General features: G+C 32.4%; 1 protein-coding gene across 2 annotated transcripts; it reads right to left on the bottom strand.

The window, feature by feature from the left end:
- Nucleotides 1-1,694: 1,694 nt before the first annotated feature.
- LOC136969074 (small glutamine-rich tetratricopeptide repeat-containing protein alpha-like) lies at nt 1,695-23,091 on the bottom strand. Of its 2 annotated transcripts, XM_067263169.1 has the most exons (11): nt 22,990-23,091; nt 4,202-4,311; nt 4,026-4,132; nt 3,879-3,957; nt 3,697-3,796; nt 3,514-3,618; nt 3,298-3,439; nt 3,134-3,229; nt 3,026-3,063; nt 2,798-2,863; nt 1,695-2,289 (listed from the first exon to the last, which is right to left on the bottom strand). In XM_067263169.1, exons 2-11 carry the CDS (start codon nt 4,299-4,301, stop codon nt 2,178-2,180), a joined length of 945 nt encoding a protein of 314 aa, XP_067119270.1. In that variant the 5' UTR covers nt 4,302-4,311; nt 22,990-23,091; the 3' UTR covers nt 1,695-2,177. The 2 variants fall into 2 exon arrangements, with proteins under 2 accessions (XP_067119270.1, XP_067119271.1); XM_067263170.1 differs by lacking the exon at nt 2,798-2,863.
- Between the last annotated feature and the right edge of the window lie 1,539 nt (nt 23,092-24,630).

Raw genomic sequence — 24,630 nt, 5'->3', positions numbered from 1 at the left:
ATTAAAAATACATGCATACTAATGCAACTCTGGCCAATTTAGCCTACCAGACGACTGGATCGCCACCCTATTGTGAGCAGTCGTGCTTATTGCAAGAACAATAACAGTTCCCCAACCAGTTTATCTAGTAACTGTGACAGAAACCCTCACTTTAACATAGAATCATAATATGCAACAGAAAATGAAATCGGCCCCATTTTTACAGTCCGTAGCCCCACCCACAGCAGAACAGATATGCAACCTATGAGACGAGACTATTTTTCTAGTTATGGGGTAGTCCATTTTAATTGATCCACTGAAATATCTTTTAACCTGTTAATTCTCATTGTCACCTACAGGTGAAAATGAGAATTAACAGGTTAAAAATATTTCAGCGGATTTTTAAAAGTTGCAGTTTTTTAAAATAAGAAAACTAGTAAAATATTTTCTTTTCACCCAAAAATGGTAAGGTCATTGATGAGGATAATGGGAAAAATTTGAGGGCAATTTTGTTCACTTTTCTTATTGCTATAAGTTCACCTCCCCAGTATAGGCCACAACCAAATTGTCATATACAATACTGCACAAGCTCCGACATACATTCTACTTCAAAAGATTATAAGATAAAAGTGTACAAAAACATTTTAAATTAAAATAACTTTGGCTTGATTAGTTTTCCCAAACCGCGACAAATGGCACTATGTTTAATCCTCGATTTACGTAGTTGTGTAAACCAAGATTGATGTTTGTGCGAGAAATACATTCCAAAGTTCTGCAGCCTTGTTTCCTGCACAAATGCTGGAACCAAAATTGAAATGATACAAACTAAAACTATGGAAATTTTGTATAATCTGTTGTGTAAACCAAGAGCTGGGCTTATTGTGTTTGTCTGTTAAAAAGTTGACAACCTCCTGTACTAAATTAATTTGACTGCTTGTAAGATTTCCAATTTCTTTTCTCCAAATCTTGCAAGACTGCAATTGCATGATGTAGAATACGGGCATGGGTACTCTCAAGAAATAATCGACTTTATAGACTACTGGAGTAATAGAGGGTTCTTAAACTGGCACAATGTAACAACTAGGATGTGTTTGTACCACCGTCGCCAACATCTCTTATTCATTCGTTGCCAAAGTGTTTGCATTGTTCTTTAAATTGTGCATGCCGTAATGTGAGAACTACATTAGGCTTGGCATTATTGTGTAGATTTCTGCACTTTTAGTCAAGACTCGTCTCTATTTTAAAACTGAATAGGCAGAGTAAAATGTTAATTTCTCAACACTTCTGGATGTGAAGATCCAAGATCTTTCTTTAACACGGCAGAGGGACAACTCGAGAGAATTGTGGGAAGGTCGCCTCGACTGGTCAATACTATCACGACAACAACAAATGCCGAATCTCGGCTAACTTTAAAATGACCCGCACAAATGTTTCACAAAGATGGATGATAAAAAAAATTTGCATTCACACTGCCAATGACAAAAGCTGTCTTAGAAGACAAAGAGAATTGTTTGTAAAGGTTATTTTAACAATACTTATTGTCCTAGACATGCTGTGTAAACAATCTGTTGTGGACTGTTAATAAAAGTTGGACTGTTAATAAAATTATCGAGTCTACTTCTGCTTTTAACCAGAATGTAGTTCAATTACATCTTGGCTATTAGTAGTTTTATTCTATTCTTACCATAAACTCTAAAAATATCACTTATTCCTACTAAAGTCATTCAAAACAGATTTATTTTTTGTAATTTCGGATGAACAGAACTGACATACAAGAACAGGAATAGGATTTTGATAAACTCAAGTATGTACATAAGTTTCTGTTTAAATGTCGGATACAGCTTTCTACAGATTTTAAGGTTATATAAATAATTAATGTTCTTAATTTAGTCAAATTTGTACTCGGCAAGAGTGAATCATTATACGACGGCGTGCTTCCCCAATTATATCAAAATATATATATTTTTTGTCCTAACATTTGTTTCTAGTTTTTAAATTCGATCTTGTGAAGAATATTTTTTTTTTTTTTTTTTTGTAGAAGAGGGGTGGCCGGTGACGTGCCAGGAATGTTCGCTCTTCTAGGATAGTATTTACGACGATGATGGCGACCACATTTCCCCTACCGTATTCCCATTCCGAAATATTTATTTTGTATCCAAAGTCGACAGAGGTTTGCAACTTTTTCAGGCCGGGTTCGTCTAGTTGTTATTCTCGGGAGGATTTTGTCTGGAAGAGGATTCCATCTGCCGTCTAAACTGTTCCACTAGCTCTGGATTGGAAGCTTGCATTTGAGCTGCTAGTTGTTGTCCCCTGAAATTAAAAGGGGGAGGGTCAATCTGGTTTTAAAAGTTAGTCAGTCTTTTTCTAATACTATGGAGTCATTTCTCAAACTCAGAGCTGTTAAATGAGATGCTGAGCGAGTTTGAGAAATGCCAATTTGGCGGATGGCACCTTGTTTCAAGTGTTCAGCTATCTAGAACTCTGCATCGGAATTAATGTGCGGTACTTTCAAAAAACAAAATTTTGTTAAGTGTTATCGTTGTGTAATTAAAAAAACACCCTACTAAAAACCCCTATCTGACATCAATCTGTTTAGGGGAATAGATATTCCGATGCAAAGTTTGTCTTATCATTAATTATTCTACTATAATTCTGTGTAATGTGCATTATTCGACACCGACTTGTCACGCGGAACGATATTTTCTTGGCACGGTGCGCGAAAATCTTAAGGTACTGACATGTCGAACCATTCGACATCAGTAGGAAACTTTAGTTCTGCGTGACAAGTACAATTTTTCATAAATGTAAAATTGCTTACGCTTGAAGCAAGGCGTCCATACCATCCCTTCCATCACGCACGGACCCAGACATTAATCCTGTCAGCCTAAAGAACATTCAAAAACTGTATTACAAATAAAAAAAAAACACCTATCAATATTAAAAATAAAATAAACTAGTTGTTTTTATGCCAGTTAGATTAACGCGTGTATTTTGTTTTTAAATCTTTACTGAAATTGTAATATGAAGAAAGGGAGCGGACACTTACAAATTCTGCATATTCGGATCTTGCATGATTTGAGTGGCCTGAAAACGTAATTTTAACGTTTAAATGCTATTAAATTGACAGTATTCAAAGCAAGAGATATAAACTTACCATATTCATAAGTAATGGGTTACTTAAAATCGACGAAAAATCGAAAGGTACGTTAAAACCTGCTCCTAAATTCCTGCTGTCATCTGGTCTGTTGCCCTATAATTTATGTATTTATTAATACCAACGTACAGCAAGAGATATTGTGTAACAATGCCAAAACATACTGAGGCAGAGCTTCCAGACTTGATTTTCTCTTCGGCAACTTTGAGGTTGTTAATGTAACTTTCATTCTGTGGATCCAAGCTAATTGCATGCTGGAAGCATTCCTTTGCTTGCTGATATTGGTCCAAACTGGCATGAGCTAGACTGATGTTCCAAAAGCAACATATAAAATTTCTTGTTTTTTTAATACCAGATTTATTTCTCGTTTGGTAACTTACCCCATTCTCCCATAAGCTTTACTGTAACTGGGATCTATCTTAATTGCAGCCTCGCAATCTTGAATGGCAGCCTTGTGATTATTCAGCTTGCTGTAAGCAGCTGCTCTATAAAAATATAAATCAATACTCTATGGTTATTCTATAAATTATAAATTATGCAAGATTATGGAATTTTGTATTTACCTATTGCAGTAAAATACTGAATTGTTTGGATCCAGATTTATAGCTTTTGTATAACAATCTATTGCTGCATTAAAATTTTCAGATTTCATGTGATTATTACCTATAAAAACATGATAACATCTTAGAATAGAAATTGTGCAAAATTTCTGTAATGATGATAAACTCCACAATTAGCCACCTACCCATGACCTTTAAATTTTCAGCCTCAGCCTTGGATGCTTCAGATACTTCAACATGTTCTGATGCTTTTACATTCTCATCCTGTATAACAGAACAACAGAGTTACATGAATTGACGACGCACTAAACATAAAAGCCAATCTTACTTACTGCACTATCTTTTGTTGCTTCAGTAAATATCTGCAGTAGAGAATGAGAACTTGAAGCCTCGTTTTCTGCACTGACTCCAAATGCAGACTCCAAACATTGAATTGCAACTGCAAATAAATATAATTTGAAGTCATGGACAAAAACTTTTAAATGCCATTTTAAAAGATCATTTTTACCTTCTATGCTTTCTTTGGCATCCAATGTGAGATCGGCGTTCCGCAGTTGGTCGCCGAGAAACTGAACGAAAGAGGCTACTAATCGTTTAACATCTGACATTTTGTTTTACCTGTTAAAATAAAAAGTGGTATTAAATACATCAAGTTTTTAAATTTAATTTACAATTGTTCTTTATCTCTAAATTTTTAAGCAAGCATAACTATAAAATTTTGAGGCAACATAAAATCAATCCAGTAAAACTATTATAGAATGTAGAGTGTAATATAAAAGTTACAGTGAAGCATACACCAGCCACTAACAGTATGTATATGCATTATAAATTCCATTGTGATATTGTGGCAACAATAGATATACTCCTCACAAACCAAAGATATAACTTATAGCAGATCAGTCATACCAAGATGTCTTTTGTTAACTATGGTGTTAGAGCTTCCATAGTTGGTATGAGTCAACAAAGGAAATAATCAGCACTATCAAAAATGTGAAGCACTGTAGCATTGGTGTCTGGCAGAACTGTGACAGTACACGTGGGAGATAAGAGGAATGTGCATACGTGCACGTACTAGTTGCACTATAAATATATCTAATTGTCTGATATCTTTTTATTTACATAACTTATAGCACACCATAAACTATACACAGTGTGTGGGGCTTCATTCATTCAAATGCTGCATTTGAGTTTGTTCTATAGTGAATTCTCACTTTACCAATTCCTACTTTTATTAATATTCTATTACAGTAGTATATTTACTTAAGTACCACATGTGTTTGTTTTTGGTAATTTTGGCATATTATATAGTTCAAAGTTATTCCTGGGACATGAACCTCAATTTATCAGCAAGTCTTACAAGAAATTACAGTTTGATTTATGGGTGCATTTTTTTATTCCTCTGCATAACTCCACGCGAGCGATATCTGTTTAAAAATTCCTGCAAAACACGTTCCTAAATTCCAGTCGGAGCGCGCACCATCAAACGGCAAAAACGACCGCTTGTAGCAGTAGTTTATGGTGGAAAGCAACATGGCATCCTCCATGGCTCAGATAGTTTTGCTTCAGGGTCCATCATGTGGTTTTATGAATGAAAATTTAAAGTTGTGAAAGTGCAAGTTAGTGCACGTGGTGATGTAAGTGTGTTTTCAAATTTTTCTTGAATGGTAGCCGGCAATCTAATTTTTTCGTGGCTATTTTGAATGATCTTTCAATAAATAATCCATTTTATGGTTAAATTTTACAACTGGGACCCTTCTTTTGCCTTTAAAAGCTCATATTTTAGAATTATAGATTCCTCCATCACGATACTATCAATAGTGCGGACGCTGCCATCGTTCTTTCTTTCACTGTCATTCCTAAATGCCCACAAACAGCAGCACACTCCTGTAGTAGCAGAGACGCAGAACGACTGCTATTAACAAATGCACCCTATGACAGCTTTCTTAAGTTTTCCAGGAACCTGTTCCATAATAAAAATTTAAAAAAACACCTCTTACTCACATAAATGCCCTAAAAGGTAAGAAATAATTTTTTCCCAGCTTTCAAAGTATTATGCAACCAAAAATAAAAGCATGTGGCACATGTGGAAAGACCATAAAAATTGTTAGAAAGAGTAACCATGAATATGTCTAAATGACAGTGTCCCACATGTATGCAAAGTTTCGACTAGATTAGAAATTGGAAAGTGGGTGAAAATTGAGTTACTTTATATAGACAGTTAATAAAAAGCATATAATAAAAATGGGGTCTACGGCATATTTATCAAAGTTTCTTCAAGACACAATGAAAAAATTTAAAATGAAATAAGTTTGGTTCAACCCTGATTAATACTGCATTGGATCACAATTGGACATCCAAAATAAAACAAATTAAATCATCACTTGATCACTTAAATTCTCATGGATGCTGATAATATGTTAAAGCCATATGACTGGCTACAATTTTGCTCATTGCAGACAGGTTGATTTGTAACAAGCTAGAAATGAAGAATATTTTGACAATGGGCACAATTCATGTAAAGCAAACTATGTCATTGGTTTGCTTACTTAGCCACTTGCCACCTGACTGCACCCGACGTATTAATCACAATAAATTGAGGGGACAGATTGAATTTGAACCTGGTACTCTTGCAACAGTAACTGACACTTTACAAGGTTGCCAACAAAATATGAAATGCAAATGAATTTATAATAAAGCATTTTGCACAATAATTTCCTAAACACATACACATTTTACTGATAATTTTAAATATTCACAAACAAAATTAGGCTGGATTATGCACGTTGCTTTTTTACTTTGGAAGTGATCTCACTAATAAATTTTACTAAGTTGTTACTAGAGATACATGCATTTTTATAATTTAGAATTTTGGAAAAAAAGAATAGCCTGGGTGATATTCTGATCTTTATTTTTGTTACTTTTATTGAATTTAGATAAATTCCGAAAGTATACAAAAAATATTCCTGCTAGTACATTCCTCCCTGTAATAATTGATATATTAAAGAAACTATACAACAATAGTTTGTCATACATGATTAGTTGCATTATACAGAAGTTTTTCACTCTTATTAGATTCAAAAAATTAAAATTTCTTAGTTAAATTATAAAGAAGATAAAGATGACAAAGTTTTAAAATACTTCTCCCATTGCAAGGTAATAAATATCAGTCTCGAAAACACCTGGAAATATGTTTTAAAAATAAACCCCCTAGGCTTCAATTGAGAAAATACAGTACTTATTTTATATAATGCTATTTAAAATAACTTCTAGTTCCAAATTATTAATAAAATGACATCTTAACTGTCAAACTAGTTTATTATTTAGCAGTATTTTAAATGTTTTGTTTATAAAAATATTTACTGTTTGGCAGTTGCCTACCAACAAACAGATCTGTTTAGATCAAAAGGCATGTAACTGATTTGATTAAGAAGCAAAATATTTATGTATAAAGAAATTAAAACTTCCTCAGACTTAAAAATTCACTGTGAATACCACAGTAATGCCAAATTCTCGTGTAGGATCTTCCTAAAAATAAAATGACAAAGAGCATAATGTTGTAATTGGAAGACAAAGAAGTTTTTCAACAAAGTCACAAAAAAAAGATCATCTTTAAGAAAACTAAGAACTGTCACAGCACTAACTGGAAATTAAGAGTTATTTTTATTAAAAGTTAGTTCTTTGCTGAGTGAACAATTCTGATAATGCTTCCAAGCAGGAGTTTTCCTCCACTGACTCAAATAATTGGAGTAAATTCAGTTCTTCCTGTTCTAGAAATATAAGAAATATTAATAACTAGTGCAAGCTCTAGAGACAATTTGAAAACATTGTGTATAGCTAACATATCAGTTTGAAATAAACTTGCATATTCTGTCTGATGCCTACAAATAGGAAATCCTATTAACTAATATATAAACAACTTTACCAAAACCCAATATATAGCAATAACATACCAACAACTGCTGTAAATTTTCTTCCAGTTTAATCTAAAATTATTTAATTAAAATTATAATTATTAAACTTCCTCTAGAGTCACACAAGATAGTGCCTCCCTCTAGAGTCAAATTCATTAGTAATTTATAATTATTGCTGCCAAATCATAGCCCAATGATTTACAGCAGTTGCTCTTTGTTAAAAGAAAGAAGTGAAAAGATAGACTTAGTAGAGCTTTAAGTGCACTACTTGTTAACAGCCAAATTACTTAGTCCACCTTTAATAGTGGGAGTTTTAAAAAAAGAGCACTAATGTTTTCAACTCATACAGAACATCCCTGGCCTGGATGGTCAAAAGACAGTGCTACTGATTAAGGGTGTTTAAGTAATTTGGCTAAGTTACCACCAGGGCTGTAGAATCAGAGTTGTGGAGTTTTGGTGATTTAGTCAGAGTTGGCAAATTTTTGACAACTCTGACTCCTTTTTACTTTCCCAACTTATGTATATAAAACGAAAATTTGACCCTCAGAGTTTTTTGCAAATCTACATGTTTGGAGACTTCCTGAACCCCAAAAAATGTCAAATAAAGATGAAAAATTGCTTGTGTATAAAGGGACATTAATTAAGAACCAAAATTTAATAGCATTAATCAGGGTCAACAGGGTGGAGATATAGAAACGGTCATGTGTCATATCTCCAGTGTGGTCAGACTTAATATTTTACTTGTTATTAGCGTTAACAATTTTTTATAAAACTCGTCTCTATCCTCAAAATTAAGCATTTTGTCATTTTATAATAGTACAATAAAACTCGGTTAAGATGTTCTCATCTGAGATGTTACAATGTGTGTGGGGGCACAATTTAGTTCAATCACTGTAAAGCTTAATAACTTCTGTGTTAAACCATCTGACTCTGATCCAAAAACCACAAAGGTTAATAAGCATACATACATACATACATACATACTGAAAAAACCTTAAATCTTTTACATATCTTGATATTTCAAGGTGTCCTGAGTTCAAAAATGTAAAAATTTTGGGGGAGGGTATTTTTTAATTGATTGCTAAACTTTCTCCATTATGTATAGCAGTTGGGAAAGTAAAAATTATCAAATACATATTTTATATATTAAATGTTATTACTTAGAGGAGTCTTTTTAGCTTTGGAATAAAAAAGTTTCTATATTTTATTGTTATTAGAACTCTATTTATTGAAGCTTTTATTCTGAGGTCATGTTATGACGTCAGAATTTCTGGGCCTATTTTGGTGATAAGTCTGCTCCTGGTCAGAATTGGAGTTGGTAGATTTTTACACGACTCCACAGCCCTGGTTACCACAGTCGCTAGTACATCTTTGTACTTATTAATAAATTTGAAATTCTCTCTCTTTGTATCTTGTATTTAGTAGCAAGACAAATCATACACTGCAAAGTAATTAGAACATTCCTTGCAAAATACTAAGTCAATTATTATTACTGGAAATACAAAATATGTCTGAAAAGTTCAGTGAATGGTCTCATAAAATAAAGGAAAGAAGAGATACAAACAAAATACTTTTACTGGCATTCAAAGTAATTGCCATTAACGACAACACATATTTGACATCGGTTGTACAGCTGCTGGAAGCTGTGAGCAAACACTTCTTTCAGTATTGCATGAAGCACCGTTGTCACGCGTTGTTGGATCTGCGCAATGTCGGAAAAGCATAGATCTTTCAGACGAGGAACAAGAAGAAATCTGCAGGTGCCAGATCTGGAGAATATGGAGTGTTGAAGAACTGTCACCTGCTGTGTAGGAGGAAGTGCTGTAATGTTCACGCGTTGCTCCATTTTGCAGTGACACTCCTCACACTGACTGCATTGCATTGTTTGCTGTGCACACTTCTGTTTAACTGTCGTGATTTTGACGCTAGGGGCACTAGTTGGCAAGTCTCTCACTACGTCTGCATGAGCACAACATCCTAACCAGCACGGTTATTTAACTATGGGACCATTCACCAAACTTTTCAGATGCACCTTGTAATACAGACTCAAAGTATTGAAAGAAAAAATTTTTTTACCAGCTGGAATGTTATCAAGTAAATGCTATCAAGTGTACTGAAAACATATTGTCTTTTCAGCGTTACCTGTGTTGAAAAGTACTTCTACAAAACTAGACAATGTACAGTATGGTTCATTAATTTTAGCAAGAGTGATGTGACAAGCAGCAGCAAGAACAAGTCTGCTCCGGGTCAGAATTGGAGTTGGTAGATTTTTACACGACTCCACAGCCCTGGTGTGGAGTCTTGTAAAAATCTACATTAGCATGTGAAGACTAAACCTTTTCCACTGAACTTTTCAGACACCTCTTATTTTGCTTATGAAGACACATTGCCTCTGCATGGATTCTTATACCAACAAATGATACAATTACTGGAAACACTGCTGCAGTATACTTTTGTCAGCCAGTGAAAAACATCCTTATACTTATGATGTCTTCACAATGATGCAGTTAATCAAAACGATACTTTGATTTAGAAAAAAACACATTTTTATATGATTTTATGAGTTATACAAGTTCCATTTACATTACTGTATATTATCAATGTATATAAGATTATGTCAATGTTTCTAATCTCTCATATAAAAAAACAAACATTGGCAAAGAAATTCACAACAGCAATAACTTTATACTGTATATAGAGTTACAACCAACTACGTTTGCTCCATTAATGACTGAGTGAATATTGTTCCAAATATCGATTCTGTTTATCTTCACTGGCATAATTGGAAATGTTCCAAATGGAATTTTATAACTTGCGGCTACTGGATAATTCTTGCTATATTTACCACCAAAAAAATCACAGAAGCTTTCTTTGATTAAGCGAGGGAAAAAGATCAATATTAGATAAAAATTCCACTGCTTTTAAATGACAATAATTGCATCTAAATTGTAATTCAGATAAGCCAGAGCACATCACTCTGCTTAAGCACTGCAGAGCATTTGTAGCAATAACACAATAAATTATGTATAAATTTATTTATTAGTTTTTTCATAATAAAATTTAAAATACTTATTTTCCAGTTTAAATAAATAAATGTGTATATATTACTTTTTAAAATCCAAAACTAAATCACAAGTTGGATGTTTATATATCTGAATTTGGAAACTGGCCAAACAATGCTTCATTCAAAAGATGATTTAAATGCAAGGGAAAATAATCTGGTATTTTCAAACTGTAAATGGAACGTTGGCATCCAATAAAAAGATTAACCATTATTCAAGTAAATATGAATTATATCATGACTTGTTGAATACCATAATCACTAATTAAAGTTTGAAAAGCTTATTAATATTTTTCTCATATGTCGTTAATAGTTCTAGTAGTATGGCATTTCTCGCATGATAAATATTTTATTTATAAATAAAACAATATTTTTGTTAATACTTTGGGATTGAAAACAACATCTTAAATTAAAATTTACCTCTTTATCTATCTCAATAATTTCTTTTGTGAGTGCAAGACTTTTTCTCCCTGAATATTATAGTCATAAATCTCCTATATGTAAAGACAATATTACAGTAAATCTATTCAATTACATGTAAATTGCATGCATTAAAACAAAGATAAATAACTATATTATGTGAAGTGGAGAAAAAGCAGTACATCTTGGTGTGGAAAGCTTTAGTTGTAAGGGATTAGCATTATCCTGTTAAATAATATAACATTTATTCTGCATTCCAAGTAATAACTGATTTGCAATACTAATAATTAAATGTTAACAAAGTGTATGCTTACTTTTGCATTCTACTATATTTAACACTGCATTTTAGGCAGGTGTCTACACTTCAAACACAAATACCTTAACATAAGTAGCATGTATTATCAACTAATACATTGTATTGTTAAGTGAAACACAATCCACTACTATTATAATATGAATTAAATTTATTACTGAATTTTTATGGGAGAGTGTGATGAATTTTGATAAGATTCAAAATATCATTTCTATATTAGGTGCACGTATAATTTTAATATTACAAAATACATTTTTATATCATGTTCAAACAATCACTTTCTGCACTTAAAAAAACTCGACATCAAATCATCAACAGATTACTCTAAATCTAACATTTCTGGAATATTTATAGACCTATGACTCTTCTAGATCCTTATTGTGGCTTCTATGTGTTGGACCCCCACCCTAATATAAATGTAAAATAGATAACCTACATAAACAGTGTACATTATATATAAAATACAGGATGAGGCTCTCATGTGTTACTGATAAGTGATATACAGCTCCTACTGCAAAAAGGTTTGGTCATCTGTTATAGACTATCATCAGGATCAGATATATTGGAAAATCAGAAAATGTTCCAATGATGATTTATAAATGACCAAAAATATTAGATTTAGAATCATCCATTACTTCTTTAGTGTTGAGTTGATATTATGCAGCTAACTAACTGGCTTACGAATAAATTATGGCTACTGTACAATTAAATTACTTAAATTTCTTTTAACTAGTAAATAATTATCTCCAATTCATATTTTAGAAGAAAACATCAAATTTTGTATAAAATTCAAAAAGAATTTTTATTCAATAATTCAACAAGACTTCAGAACTCTAATTATCTAAAAGATAAAGTTTCTCTTTTTCTTTATAATTTTAAAATTATAAAGTAGCAGACAATTGTTGCTTAGATAAAAGACTTATAAAGCAATTATATGGCTAAAATACAACATATAAATCTAATAGAATATTGTGTCCATAATGCCATATTTACAAAAACAACTATGACATTTCCTCTTACAAAAATTAAAAATGATTTATCATACAAGTGATGCTAGAAGAGTGGTTATACTTATTTTAATCATGTAAAAATTCTGTAACAGCATTAAATAATAAAATCAACAAAGGATCATTTCACATGTTCAAGTTGTTTGTTTCAATGCTCATTTGTATGTGACAATATTCTTATAGCATTCTTTATTAAATTGAATTGATCTGTTGCATTAATTAAACATTAAACTTTCATACATTGATATTTATTTCAACTAAAATCAGTGCATTAAGAGGAGGAGGAGAAGGAGAAGAAAATTACAAAAATATAATTACATATAAAACTAAACCCAACAAGTAGTACCAATCAAATGATACAGTCAGATTTTAGTTAGGCTAGTTATTATTGCTCAATTAAAATCTAACTGTATTATTTTATTATAGAAATCCCTTAAAAAAAATTCCTGTGAATATTAAGAGGGCCTCTTTTTGGCAAACCCTGTTATGAGTTTAGCCAGACCCTCAAATCCAGATAAACCACTCCCAAAAAGTTCCGGTTGTTTTACAATCCATTCTGATTTGATCCTGGGTTCCCCAGAGTGTTAGGATACCACTTTAGCCACTTGCCACCGAGAGAAATACTTTTGCTAAAATAGCACCATCCAGAAAACATTTTAAATGATATAAATGCCTGGGTAAACAAGTAAAATGCATTCAAACATTTAAAATGATTATGAATAAAATATATAAAACATACAATAGAATAACGACGACATTTTTACTTAATATAAATTATCATATAGCAATTAATTCATAAACAACTTTCAATAAAACTACTCTACACTTATCTTTGGGTTAACTGCATAGAATATTAATGTCTCGTTAAACAAGTCTTAATGTTTTTCATTAAAAATTTTTGCCGATAAAGACATTTTTGTATCAAGTTTCAATACACCAATTTTCATTTTATAATAAAATAAATTTCACTAAAAAATAAACAAAATATTAGAATTCCAAATTCTAATATTTTAATTTTAAACTAATGCAATTAATACTTGAAATCTTTCAAAAAAATTATTTAAAAATCTGTAAAAACTTAATAATAATTGTAGTTAGCATGGAAGCTTCTAACAATTTAATACATATTATTATTATTATTAAAAAAAAAAAAAAAAACAATCAATCATCTTTTAAACTGCTTAAGTTTACTAGTAACAGTATTAAAATAATAAAATCCGTTAAATCTAGCTTAAGATAATTTACGAACTTAATATCCAATAAACTTTGATTATACACTTCAACAAAAATCATTACCTGGACATTTACATTAGAATTTCATTCTTCTCTCTCTAATGAGATTGACTTGAACAAAACTCCACTAACGATTTTTTAACGCACTTAGCTAAAGCTTAATGGGACGTTCTTGTGATAAAGAAATAAATAATCTCCCAAATTTAAATAGACTATAAATAAAAGAACATTCCAACAGATTGTAACTCTTAGAATAACTTGTATCTCAGCAAAATACAAAAATTGATTGATCAAACAAAAACTTTAATTTGTAAAATTGTAACTTTCAAAAAGTTTGTAATGACTCATTCAATATTTTTAAGTATGAATTCTGCTCCTTATTTAAACAAATGTCTAATTTAGAAACTCAGTTTCAAACTGTAGATTTGTTTATTAACATATTATTCATTCATTTATTGCATAAATGTCTAAAGTTTCTTTCATTAAAAATCCTTGAATTGGTGCATATTCAGATCTAATTAGGACAGGATAAATACAGCCATATTTTTGGATATACTTCAAAACAATTCTACTGTCAACTACTAAAAATATCTACTGATATTCAACAACAAATGCCATTTTTATGAAGTTATAGAAGCTAAAATTAAAAAATAGTCTAGAGGGCTACTATATGAAAATTTTTAAAAATTTGTTTACAAAGCAATAAATTCAAATATAATTATAAAGATAAAACACTTTTATTAATTGATATATTAATAAAATATCAAGGAGAAATAGGCAAAAATTCACTAGTATAGAAGAAACACTCAAAAAGATATGAGAGAGGGCTTCATAATTTGTCCTTTTCACACACCTTGAAAACAAAACAAAGTTATATGGCAGAGTTAACTGTTATCAATTACTACTAGCTGCATGTGCCTGGCATTTCTCAGGCTTTTGAGGGAGGTGGACTTCAGGTGAATAATGACTGACTACTATACATTGTACAGTGTTTGTTAAGAGTTGAAGAATAGTTGTATGTTGCCTAATGTTGCTTGAGCTTTAACTGAATGGGGAATTGATGAGATCAGGTTAGGAGAGAGTTGATAAAAATAATGGCTTAGTAACATAAATGTACAGTACATTTATTAACCTGAGCATTTACAATAATAAAACCATAATGCTATGTTAATGTTTGCTTAGACTTTGGGTGGGATTTATGGGTAATTGGGCTGGGGATCCCCGAGTATTTTTCTACAACATTGAAGAATATTCATGCAAAATTTTGTGCAGATACATTGAATGGTATAGAACAGGCCTGGCCAACCCATGGCCCGTCAGGTTAAATTGTGTGGCCCACTAAGTGATATTATATATCTATTAAAACTTTTGTTCCTGTTATGTGTATACCAAAACAATTAAATAAATGAAAATTTGCATGTGTCATTGTTATAATGCTCACGTGTGAGTACGAACTCTTGGTATAACAATAAAATCTTATTCATTTTGTATTTGTTTTACTTTTTTAAAAGCATGTTTGCCTAAATTGTGGCCCACCGTAATATTATGCGTGATCAAAGTGGCCCGCGAAACAATTTGGGTTGGCTAGGCCTGGTATAGAAGAACTCTTTACCTAACAAACATACATATATATTTTTGATATATATACAGTGAATAATTGATTAACGAACATAACCTGTTCAAAGACAATGTTCACTACCCGAATTGTTCATTAACTGATTATTGATTTATCATAGATTTTTATGGAAATTTAATCAATTCACTCTGGAGACCCCAAAAAATAAAAAATTATATACTATTTTACTTTGTTTAATTACATGTAATAACAAACTAAAAGCAATCTCTCTATTTTTTCACGGATGGCACATTTTTGTTTCTCAGATGTGATTTTCATTATTCTTTATCTGCTCGAGTCTTTTTTTATTGTATCTTCCTTAGCTAAGATTGTATCTACTGTAGACCTGTTGAAGCCATACTGCCTAGAAACATCAGACATCTACCCACTCTATCTTGGCTATTATCTCTTGCTTAGTTTCTATAATGAACACAGTTCTTGACATTCGACTCTCTTTAGGTTCCATAATATTATCAGTTTTTTAAAATAAAAAGTTCAGAAAAGCACCTACAAAAATTCAGAGAACAACTAGTAAAACAGCAAGGCCATATTTGGGACAAGACTATGTCTCGGAGACCCACTACTAGTTGAGATCACTTCGACGCTCACAGCAGGTCTTATTCTCATTTTTCAATCGTCTTTGGTATCGCTGGTTTTGAGCGTAATCATTCAAACTTCACCTGCCACAGCTATGACCATGAGGTCATCCACGATGCATTTTCAGTGAAATTAACCCATCCAATGTTGAAATTTCTCTCCATTGCATAACGCCCCAGGTTGAATTTTTGTCAATGTGAAAATTTCCTGTTTTTGAAAAAAATTACGGTGACTATTGTAGTATTTGCAATTATTTTTTTATTTTGCACAAATGAAAATATATATATACTATATATTAATAAATGTAAAAAAAAACTAATTATATTTCGAAAGTTAGTTTTAATATAAAATTATAACGACATGCCATCTAGTTTCAAAAAGTTCCGATGATGAAACGAGATATCTCCAGTCAGTCGGTCGAGGTTAGCATGTGGCGTACAGAAATATGTGGGGAATAACATGGGACAGGTAAATAGGTTTTTTTCAAAGATTTGTTTGTCAAAATTCGATTTAGCAACATTCCTTTTTCAAACTTCCCAATGAGCAACGCATGTGCAAATCTTGCACTACTGCCTATTCGTAGAGAGCATTGCCATTATGTATTTTATTTTGTCTCTGTTCTCGGTCCCCTGTCTACCTATAAGTTTGGTTTTTTTTTATGCACACATGATTTGGGCACCTAATACTCTGTGCCAAATTTCAACTCCTGACATGTACTTCTTCATACCTCTAAGCTGGTAACACATCAGGCAGTACAATTTTATAAACAAGACATAGTCTTGTCAAAAAAGTTATGTATACAACTGTGACATTCTTGTTCCATAAACCATTCATAGATGCCAGTAAAATATAGTTTTACAAATCTTAAATGCAGCATCGCTTCTTGTGTTTGTTCTGTGAGATGTTCATTATCCAAACATGTTTATTGTCTGAACATAAAAATCTTTCACAAAAGTGTTCAATGTCTGATTTGTTTGCAGTTTGTTAACCAATCACCCATATACAGTAAGACCCTGCTTAATGCTGATTCAATATAACACAGTCTGCTTGATGCCTAAAAAACACTCAAAATTAACGCAGATTCAAATTAACGCAGTATTTCATTGATTGTATATAATACGATTATTCCCAAACACGAACCAATCAGCAAAAGGTGGCAATTTGTCATAGTGCTGTACTTCCCTTAAATCTATATTTGTTTTGTGCAATTTTGGAAAAAATGTAACATCATGGATGCCATAAGAAATATTGACTTCGCTTGGAAAGAATTAACTGATAAATGCATGAACAAAGCGTGGAAGAAGTTATGGCTGAAGGTATCCAAGAATTCTCATCGAGAAGAGCCTATCACTGCATTGTTAGGTTGATAAAATTGTCAACTTAATTGATACAGATGTAGACAAGCAGGATATTGGGGAGTTACTGCAGGTTTCTGGTAAGAGCCTTATCAATGATGACCTTCAAGAACTGGCAGAACAAAGAATTCATGTAGAACTGGAAAATAGAGATTCTGAAGACAAAGAACACACAAAATTTCTCTACAGTTTTCCTTAGTAAAAGTTTGGTAACAATAATCAAAATCGTCGACCAAATTGTACCAAATGATCCAGATTTTGATAGGATGCCAAAGCAAAACGAGGCATTTTGGATGCAATCTTCTGTTACCGACATTTGCTTAAGGAAAGAAAAAGAAAGCGACTAATGAAATTACACAACTTCATCGCAAAAAACAAAAATTTCAGAAGAGCCAGGACCTTCATCACAAACAATTAACTTTACATTTCTGTGTGCATATGTTTATGTGTTATTTAACATATATTATTATGCAAAAATTTATATAAAAATAACTTAAAATTATAATAAAATTTGCTTATTTTTTGGTTGCATGTTTCTCTATCCCTATTTATTCTATGTTAAAATTGTCTCGTTTAATGCTGTTTTGCTCAGCGCTTTGCTGTCTAGGAACGCATCCCCCGCATTAAGCAGGGTTTTACTGTATATATGTATATACAGAGTGGGCCAACGAAACAGCAGAGTCATTGTGTTCGTCCAAGCAAATCACTCGGACAGGTCGATTTTATTCTCAAGGGAGACATCTTTTGCAATAAAGTTTTTGCAATTCTGAATACGACATACAACAAAAATTTTAAAAACTCATTTATTTTTTATTAACTAAACAAACATTTATTTTGGAAAAAGTAACACAAAATATTAACAAACATAAAAAAAAACATTTTAAGCTAGAAGGCATATGCAAGAAAAAAAAATTGATCATAAAATTAAAGCTGATAATGTGTTATCTGTTTGCAGATGTTTGTTCTTTTTTGTAGTGTTCACATTAAGCTTGACCACTTAGTGATTCAATCAGAATTTAAGATTATTATTTGTTTATTGTGAATTTTGTACAACATAATCGTTATGGTTTACTCAATTGCTGAAAGGGTGAAAATAGTAACTCTTCATTTCAGAAATGGCGAGAATGCTCATCTTACTGCAAATTTATTTAATCAACGCTATCCAAACAAACATTATAATGCAAAATACATTCTGGAGTTGGTTCAAAAGTTTCAGTTAACGGGTTCTGTGGCTAACAAAAGATGCAACCCTGGATGTGAACGTCCAGTAAGAAACAAAGTGACATAGATTGGGATTTTGGGGCAAGTTGCTGCAGACCTAACTTTAAGTACAAGGCAAGGAAGCTGGACGCTGTGACTAGCATTAAGCAGAACATCTGTTCACCAGATCCTGAAAGCTCACAAGTTTCATCCAAACAAAATTAATTTAGTTCACCAATTAAATGATGATGATTTTGATCGGTGACAGCAATTTTGTGAAATTATGACAGAAAGGTTAAGAGTTGATGTGAATTATCTTTTTAACATTTGTTTTTCTGACGAGTGCACGTTTTTTTTAAACTCTACAGTTAATCGTCACAATTGTCAATATTGGTCAGATAATAACCTAAGTATATTTCATGAAGTTCATAGTCAAACTTCACAAAAGCTAAATGTGTGGCCGGAATCTTTGGAGATTGACTACTTGGCCCCGTTTTCCTAGATGGTAATCAAATGGGAGAAAGTTTGTGGGATGATTAACAGTGTGTTAAATAGTATATGGCCGATGGTATGTGCAATATTATTGAAACTGTATCAAAAGTAAAAATGGACCTCTGCAATTTACATAAAAATTGCACCAAGCACTGAGGAGGGATCAAGAGTGTTAACACTGATCCGAAATGCATATGTTAAAAAGCCAATAAAGGAGTTATTAAACCTGTTTAGCTGTGAGACAGTCTACTGTTATTCGGATTAAAGAGACTACCACTTGATAAACTTGATAAATGGGAGAAAGTTATTTAGATTTACTTGAAAATGTTGTACATCCATTACTTGTTGATATCATCGAATATGACGACTGATACTTAGAAGATTGCCTTACTTTCCAACAAGATGGAGCCCCCCACATTATGCAAGACCAGTTACAGAGTTTTTGAACACAGCTTTTTCTGGGAATTGGATCGGACGTAGAGGTCCTTTAGAATAGCCGGCTAGATCCCCAGATCTTAGTCCTCTTGATATTTTTCTTTGGGGACATTTAAATAGTAAGGTCTATGCAACCAAACCAGGATCTCTTGAAGAATTACGACAAAGAATTATAGGTGAGTGTTGTCAAATAACACCCAAAACTTTCCGAAGTGTAAGAAACCGCTTTGAGCAAAATTTGTATTATTGTATGGAGGGCTAGTGGTGCTCAATTTGAATATTTATTGAATACTTGATAACTTTTTCTTATGTTTGTTACTTTATTTGAAATAAATGTTTATTTAGTTAATAAAAAATAAATGAGTTTTTAAAATTTTTTGTCGTCTGTTGTATTCAGAATCACAAAAACTTTATTGCAAAAGATGTCCCCCTTGAGAATAAAATTGACCTGTCCGAGCAATTTGCTTAGACGAACACGATAACTCTGCCATTTCGTTTTCATTGGCCCACCCTGTATATAAACAAATACACATCAATGGATATAAATAGAATCAATTCACATCACGAGATATTCAAATCTCAACATTATAAATGTACCAGGTGATCAAACAAAGGAACTCGTGAGATATATCATGAGGAATTTGGCAATGTTGTGAACACAATACATTCTCATGGCATCACCAAGTCTGATTCAGCACTGCCAAACTCTGAACTAATTCTCACAAGTTCTCTTCTTGTTTGATCATCTAATGTTATTTTATCATCATCAACATATTACTTATATGTAGAAACAAGTCAAACTGAAACTTAATTGTACTTTTTATTAAATGAAAAATTTCAATAGCAATTGCATGGTGTTAAATTTCCTTTGTTGTAATTTACTATTAGCTTATGTATTTTGTACAGTGAAATTCTGAAATATTTTTGTTTATTTAGTGTAAATAATTAGGGGCAAATTTTAAAGAAATACCATAAACAAACATAAAAGTAGTCAGTATTATTTAAATGCAGACAATTTTATATTTATAGTACACGATAATTCATAATTTAATCTGTATATTATCAATAATTAATAGGCAATTTTTGCTTCTACTAATTGATGATAACGATAAAATATTTACACTCAAACCTGTTTTTGTGCGATTTGTTTTGTGTGATTTTTTGTATGCGGTATATGAATTTCAATCAAATTGGTATACTGCACAAAAATAATTGCACAAATAAAAAATCGCACAAAAAAAGACCGCACAAAAACAGGTTTGAGTGTATTAATTATAATTTGAGAACCTTTTATTACAAATTATTGATTAAATATGATGTGTTTAAAAGAAAGACAAGAGGGAAAAAGTTTTCTTATAAGAGAAAACCAACATTATTATAAAAATTATTCAGCTGATTGCAAAAACTAAATTTTGTGTATGTAGAAATCATTTTGTAATATCAGAAAATTTTTTATATGTAATTTATTTCTTAATGTTTCTGATATTAACATTTAAAAAAATTCTGTTTGTATTGTAAATTAAAGAGATCCCTTTTCATGCCATCATGGATTTAGCCAGGTCCACAATGGGGCAAACTGGCTGACAAGAGATCAAAGTACCTAAGGAAACCTCTAAGATCATATCTAGACCTAAATCTAGATCCACTAAAGTGGGAAACTGATAATTCAAAATTGTCTCATGTAAAGTTCTTTTTGTCAGATTGGATAGACATAAAATTCATTTGTAAAATAATTGAGAGAGATAACTAATTGTTGTTGGATGTATGTTACATTATTCCAAAGGAACAATATCAGACTTTTTAAAAATATGAGTTAATTTTTTGTGATTGATGAAAAAACCAAAAAGATGAAAGTTCATGACCTTTAAAAAATTGTAAACATTTTTAGAATTGCCAGAAAATCACAAAAGAAATACTGTTGTATAGCTGAATGTTTCTAGTTGAAAACAGCAAAAATTTCACAACAATAACTTTAATAGAAAAAATTTATAACAAAAGAGGTGAAAGTTTTCACATTATGAGTCCAAAATTGTTCATTTAATGAAGAAATTAACTAAATATCAAATTTACACTAGCACACTTCTCAAGAATACTGAAACATATTTCAATATTTTCCATTTTAGGGGCCTCATCTCACCGTTCATTCCTAATATACCTGTATAGTGTCTGTAAAGAAATTGGACTGTAGCCTTAGTGATTAACAAAGCTCCGACTAATAAAGGCAAAATAAGTGGAAAATGATAGTGCAGATGTCCTTGGCATTCTTTGCATCAACTGTTTATGAGAAAGTAAAATTTTATCATTACAAGAAGCCATAGGTAGCTTTAGAGCATTGTAGGCCATCTCTATACAATGCATCCAAGAGCGATCTTTTATAATCTATAGCTTCCCGAATACCCAAATGGGACAAGATTATCAGAAATGCAAATAGTGTAGAGCAGTGGTCTCAAAGTATAATCTGTGGACCACCGATGATCCACAAGCACGTGCCAGATGGCCAACTTCCAATTCTATGCTGTTTAGTCAGAGAAATGAACATTTTTATGCATCGCAGATCTTACATTAGATTACCGGATAAATAAAATATTATGGCATGCACCCAATGCAATATTTACAAGAACAGAAGTGGACAGCAAGTACCGACGACCTGTGATTCATATGTTTAAGTCTCAAATTGAATAATTTGGAAAAATGCCAGTATAGGGAACACCAACACTTTGTAACATTTGGTTTCAAAAAACAACTTTAAAGAAATTTCTTGCATTCTAAGAAAAATAATCAAGCTAATTACTTAACAGCATCAAATTATTTCACTTTTACACACAAAATGTATAAAGACAATTTTTGCTTTACTAAACATTTTATGGAGTGGCATTATTAGGTATAATTACACTCTGGAACGAGACAGTGAAGACCTTATTAGAGCCTCAGACCATACCCATAGAAGCAAAAGAGTCAAAGAAACCATACCTCTACGTGCAACCCATGGCAAGATACATCTTTCAGATCATATGCAATCAGGAGTCAGTGCAACTACCCACAGAGCATGGAGAACAGGCAGTACACCATACGCGGTAAAAATCGACCTCCGGTGGCAAATATCTTATATATACAGGTGCGTCTCCTTGGACTTCTTTGCTCGTACAGGGGGTCTAAATTCTGGGGTGGGCAGCAAATCCCTCATTTAGCATTCACATCTTATGCATATTAATGCATAACAACAAGCTTCTTTAACTTTCAGCATTTTAACTTGCACTTTTTCCAGTTTTTAACATTTTACATCCACTTAGAAGAGTGCAGATATGAAAATAACCTTACTTTAATGAAAGATGGCGCTGTACATACATCTACTTTTGCTGTTATTATTCAGATAAGCGGCCAAACCTCCTGGTGATTTCTGCCTAATTAAGTCAATGTATTACCTTTCTACAAAGGAAATTATCTTTAAAACTCGTTAAAACATCATACAATTGGGATTTTATTATGTTCCAGCCGACATTTTAACGAATTAAATGACTTAAAATTTACATTATCTTCTGCCAACTTCTGAGTGACATTATGCAACATATTATACTTTAACACTGCGCGGGGCTACTGTTAAAGTATAATACATTCATTTCTCGTTATATTTATTCTCAATTATCAAATGTCTTTTACCTCTTTTAACTTTTCGGCGTTTATCTTTAAATTTTCCTCTCTTCTGATTTTTCCAAACGATGATTCGGCTTAACTGCCAGACGAACGCGTACAGTAGTTGCGGCTGCCGTAGAGGGGAGCTTCATGCTGTAGCCAAAATGTCGCCGAAGTAATAAATATAAATCTGTATCTGTAATATTTATTATCCGCTTTAATTAGTTTGATTAATTGTAAAAAACTTTTTATTTTTTACCGATTATTAATATTTTTTAAAAATTTCACAAAGGCGATTTTATTATGTTTCGGGATTAAAAATGGTGGTGTAGAGATTTGTTCGTGTTTCCACAAAGAGGAACCGGGTGTAAGTTCTCAAGCGGGTTGAAACTTCGCCTTTTTTCCCTCTCTTTTTTATATGTATATATTTTTTTGTTTAACTGTTTCCGCTCTGAGGGCTTTTCTTTTATCAAGCCCATTATAGGTTCACAACAATACGGCCGGGTTTCGAGGGACGGGGCCTGACTTATCCCATCTGACCACCCAGAAAAACAAAAAAAAATTCCTGGGTTTTGAAGGTTGGAGCCGACGTATCCGGACGGACCAATCCTCTCGAAAAATCTCTGGGGTTTTTTCGACCGATCCGGAATCGATCCCGAGTTTTGCAAAGATTACGTAAGCTGCCATCTCAACCGCTCGGCCATCAGGCCACCTTCTTTTTGTATAAATATAAACACAAATTTAATTGTTAAAATGTCACGAATATAATTTATATAATATTTAGTTAAATACTTGATATTTTTTAAAACTCCATCGACCGAATTTCTGTACAGTAAGGGCTTCCTTTATCGCCGGGAAGATTCGAGTTCGAATCCTTTCACGGATAGTTCGGGTCGGGACATCAGTGGCCAATTTTATTGCGCATTAGACCATTTAACATAACCATAAATAAAAAAAGCTATAAATTTCATTTTTCGTTTAGAATTCTTAATTAAAACTCCGTCCTCTGGGCACTAATAGGGTTTTTTTTCGAATCCATCGCGGATTCGGCCATACTTTCAATAGGGAATGATGAGGGTTGGGGTCTGAAGTATCTAGGGCAGATCTCCTATTAAAAATTTCTAGGGTTTTTCACAGCCCGGGTTTTTTCCGCTTTTTCAAAAACTCTCCCAGCCATGTGGTCAATAAGAAGGCCTATTTTATCAAGCCCGTTGTGAGTTCTGCCACGCCCACATCCGGTTAGCGAGGGACGAGACCCGATATTTCCAGAAAGACTACCTGTTATGTATGTAAACTTCCAGGACATAACCCACACTGAATTGCTCCTTGACCTAGTTAGGCGACCCCGCAACTCTGACCTTTGTCGTGTTTCTTTATCTTCGGTCAGTCGTGCGTTAGCTGTAGTAGCATTTAGACCTGGAGGCACAACGTTATGTTGTATTATCACACAGTTACGTTTCTATTATAATAAAGTTAATTATATACGTTAAGTAATCGTTTCTTTTACGGACAGAACACCACCACAAAAATTTCCGGAGTTTCTAGACTCGTCCGAATTCGAATGAGTCCACTAGAGCGGTAGGCTGACACCTTAACAGCACTCGGATAGTGACCCACACTCCCAAAATTGAGTTTTATTTCGTTCATTGAGCACGCAAGATCTTATTT

The sequence above is a fragment of the Centruroides vittatus genome, unplaced genomic scaffold (genome assembly GCF_030686945.1).
Source record: "Centruroides vittatus isolate TY-2023 unplaced genomic scaffold, ASM3068694v2 contig_17, whole genome shotgun sequence".
NCBI lineage: Eukaryota > Metazoa > Arthropoda > Arachnida > Scorpiones > Buthidae > Centruroides > Centruroides vittatus.
This window is presented reverse-complemented; position numbering and strand designations above follow the sequence as displayed.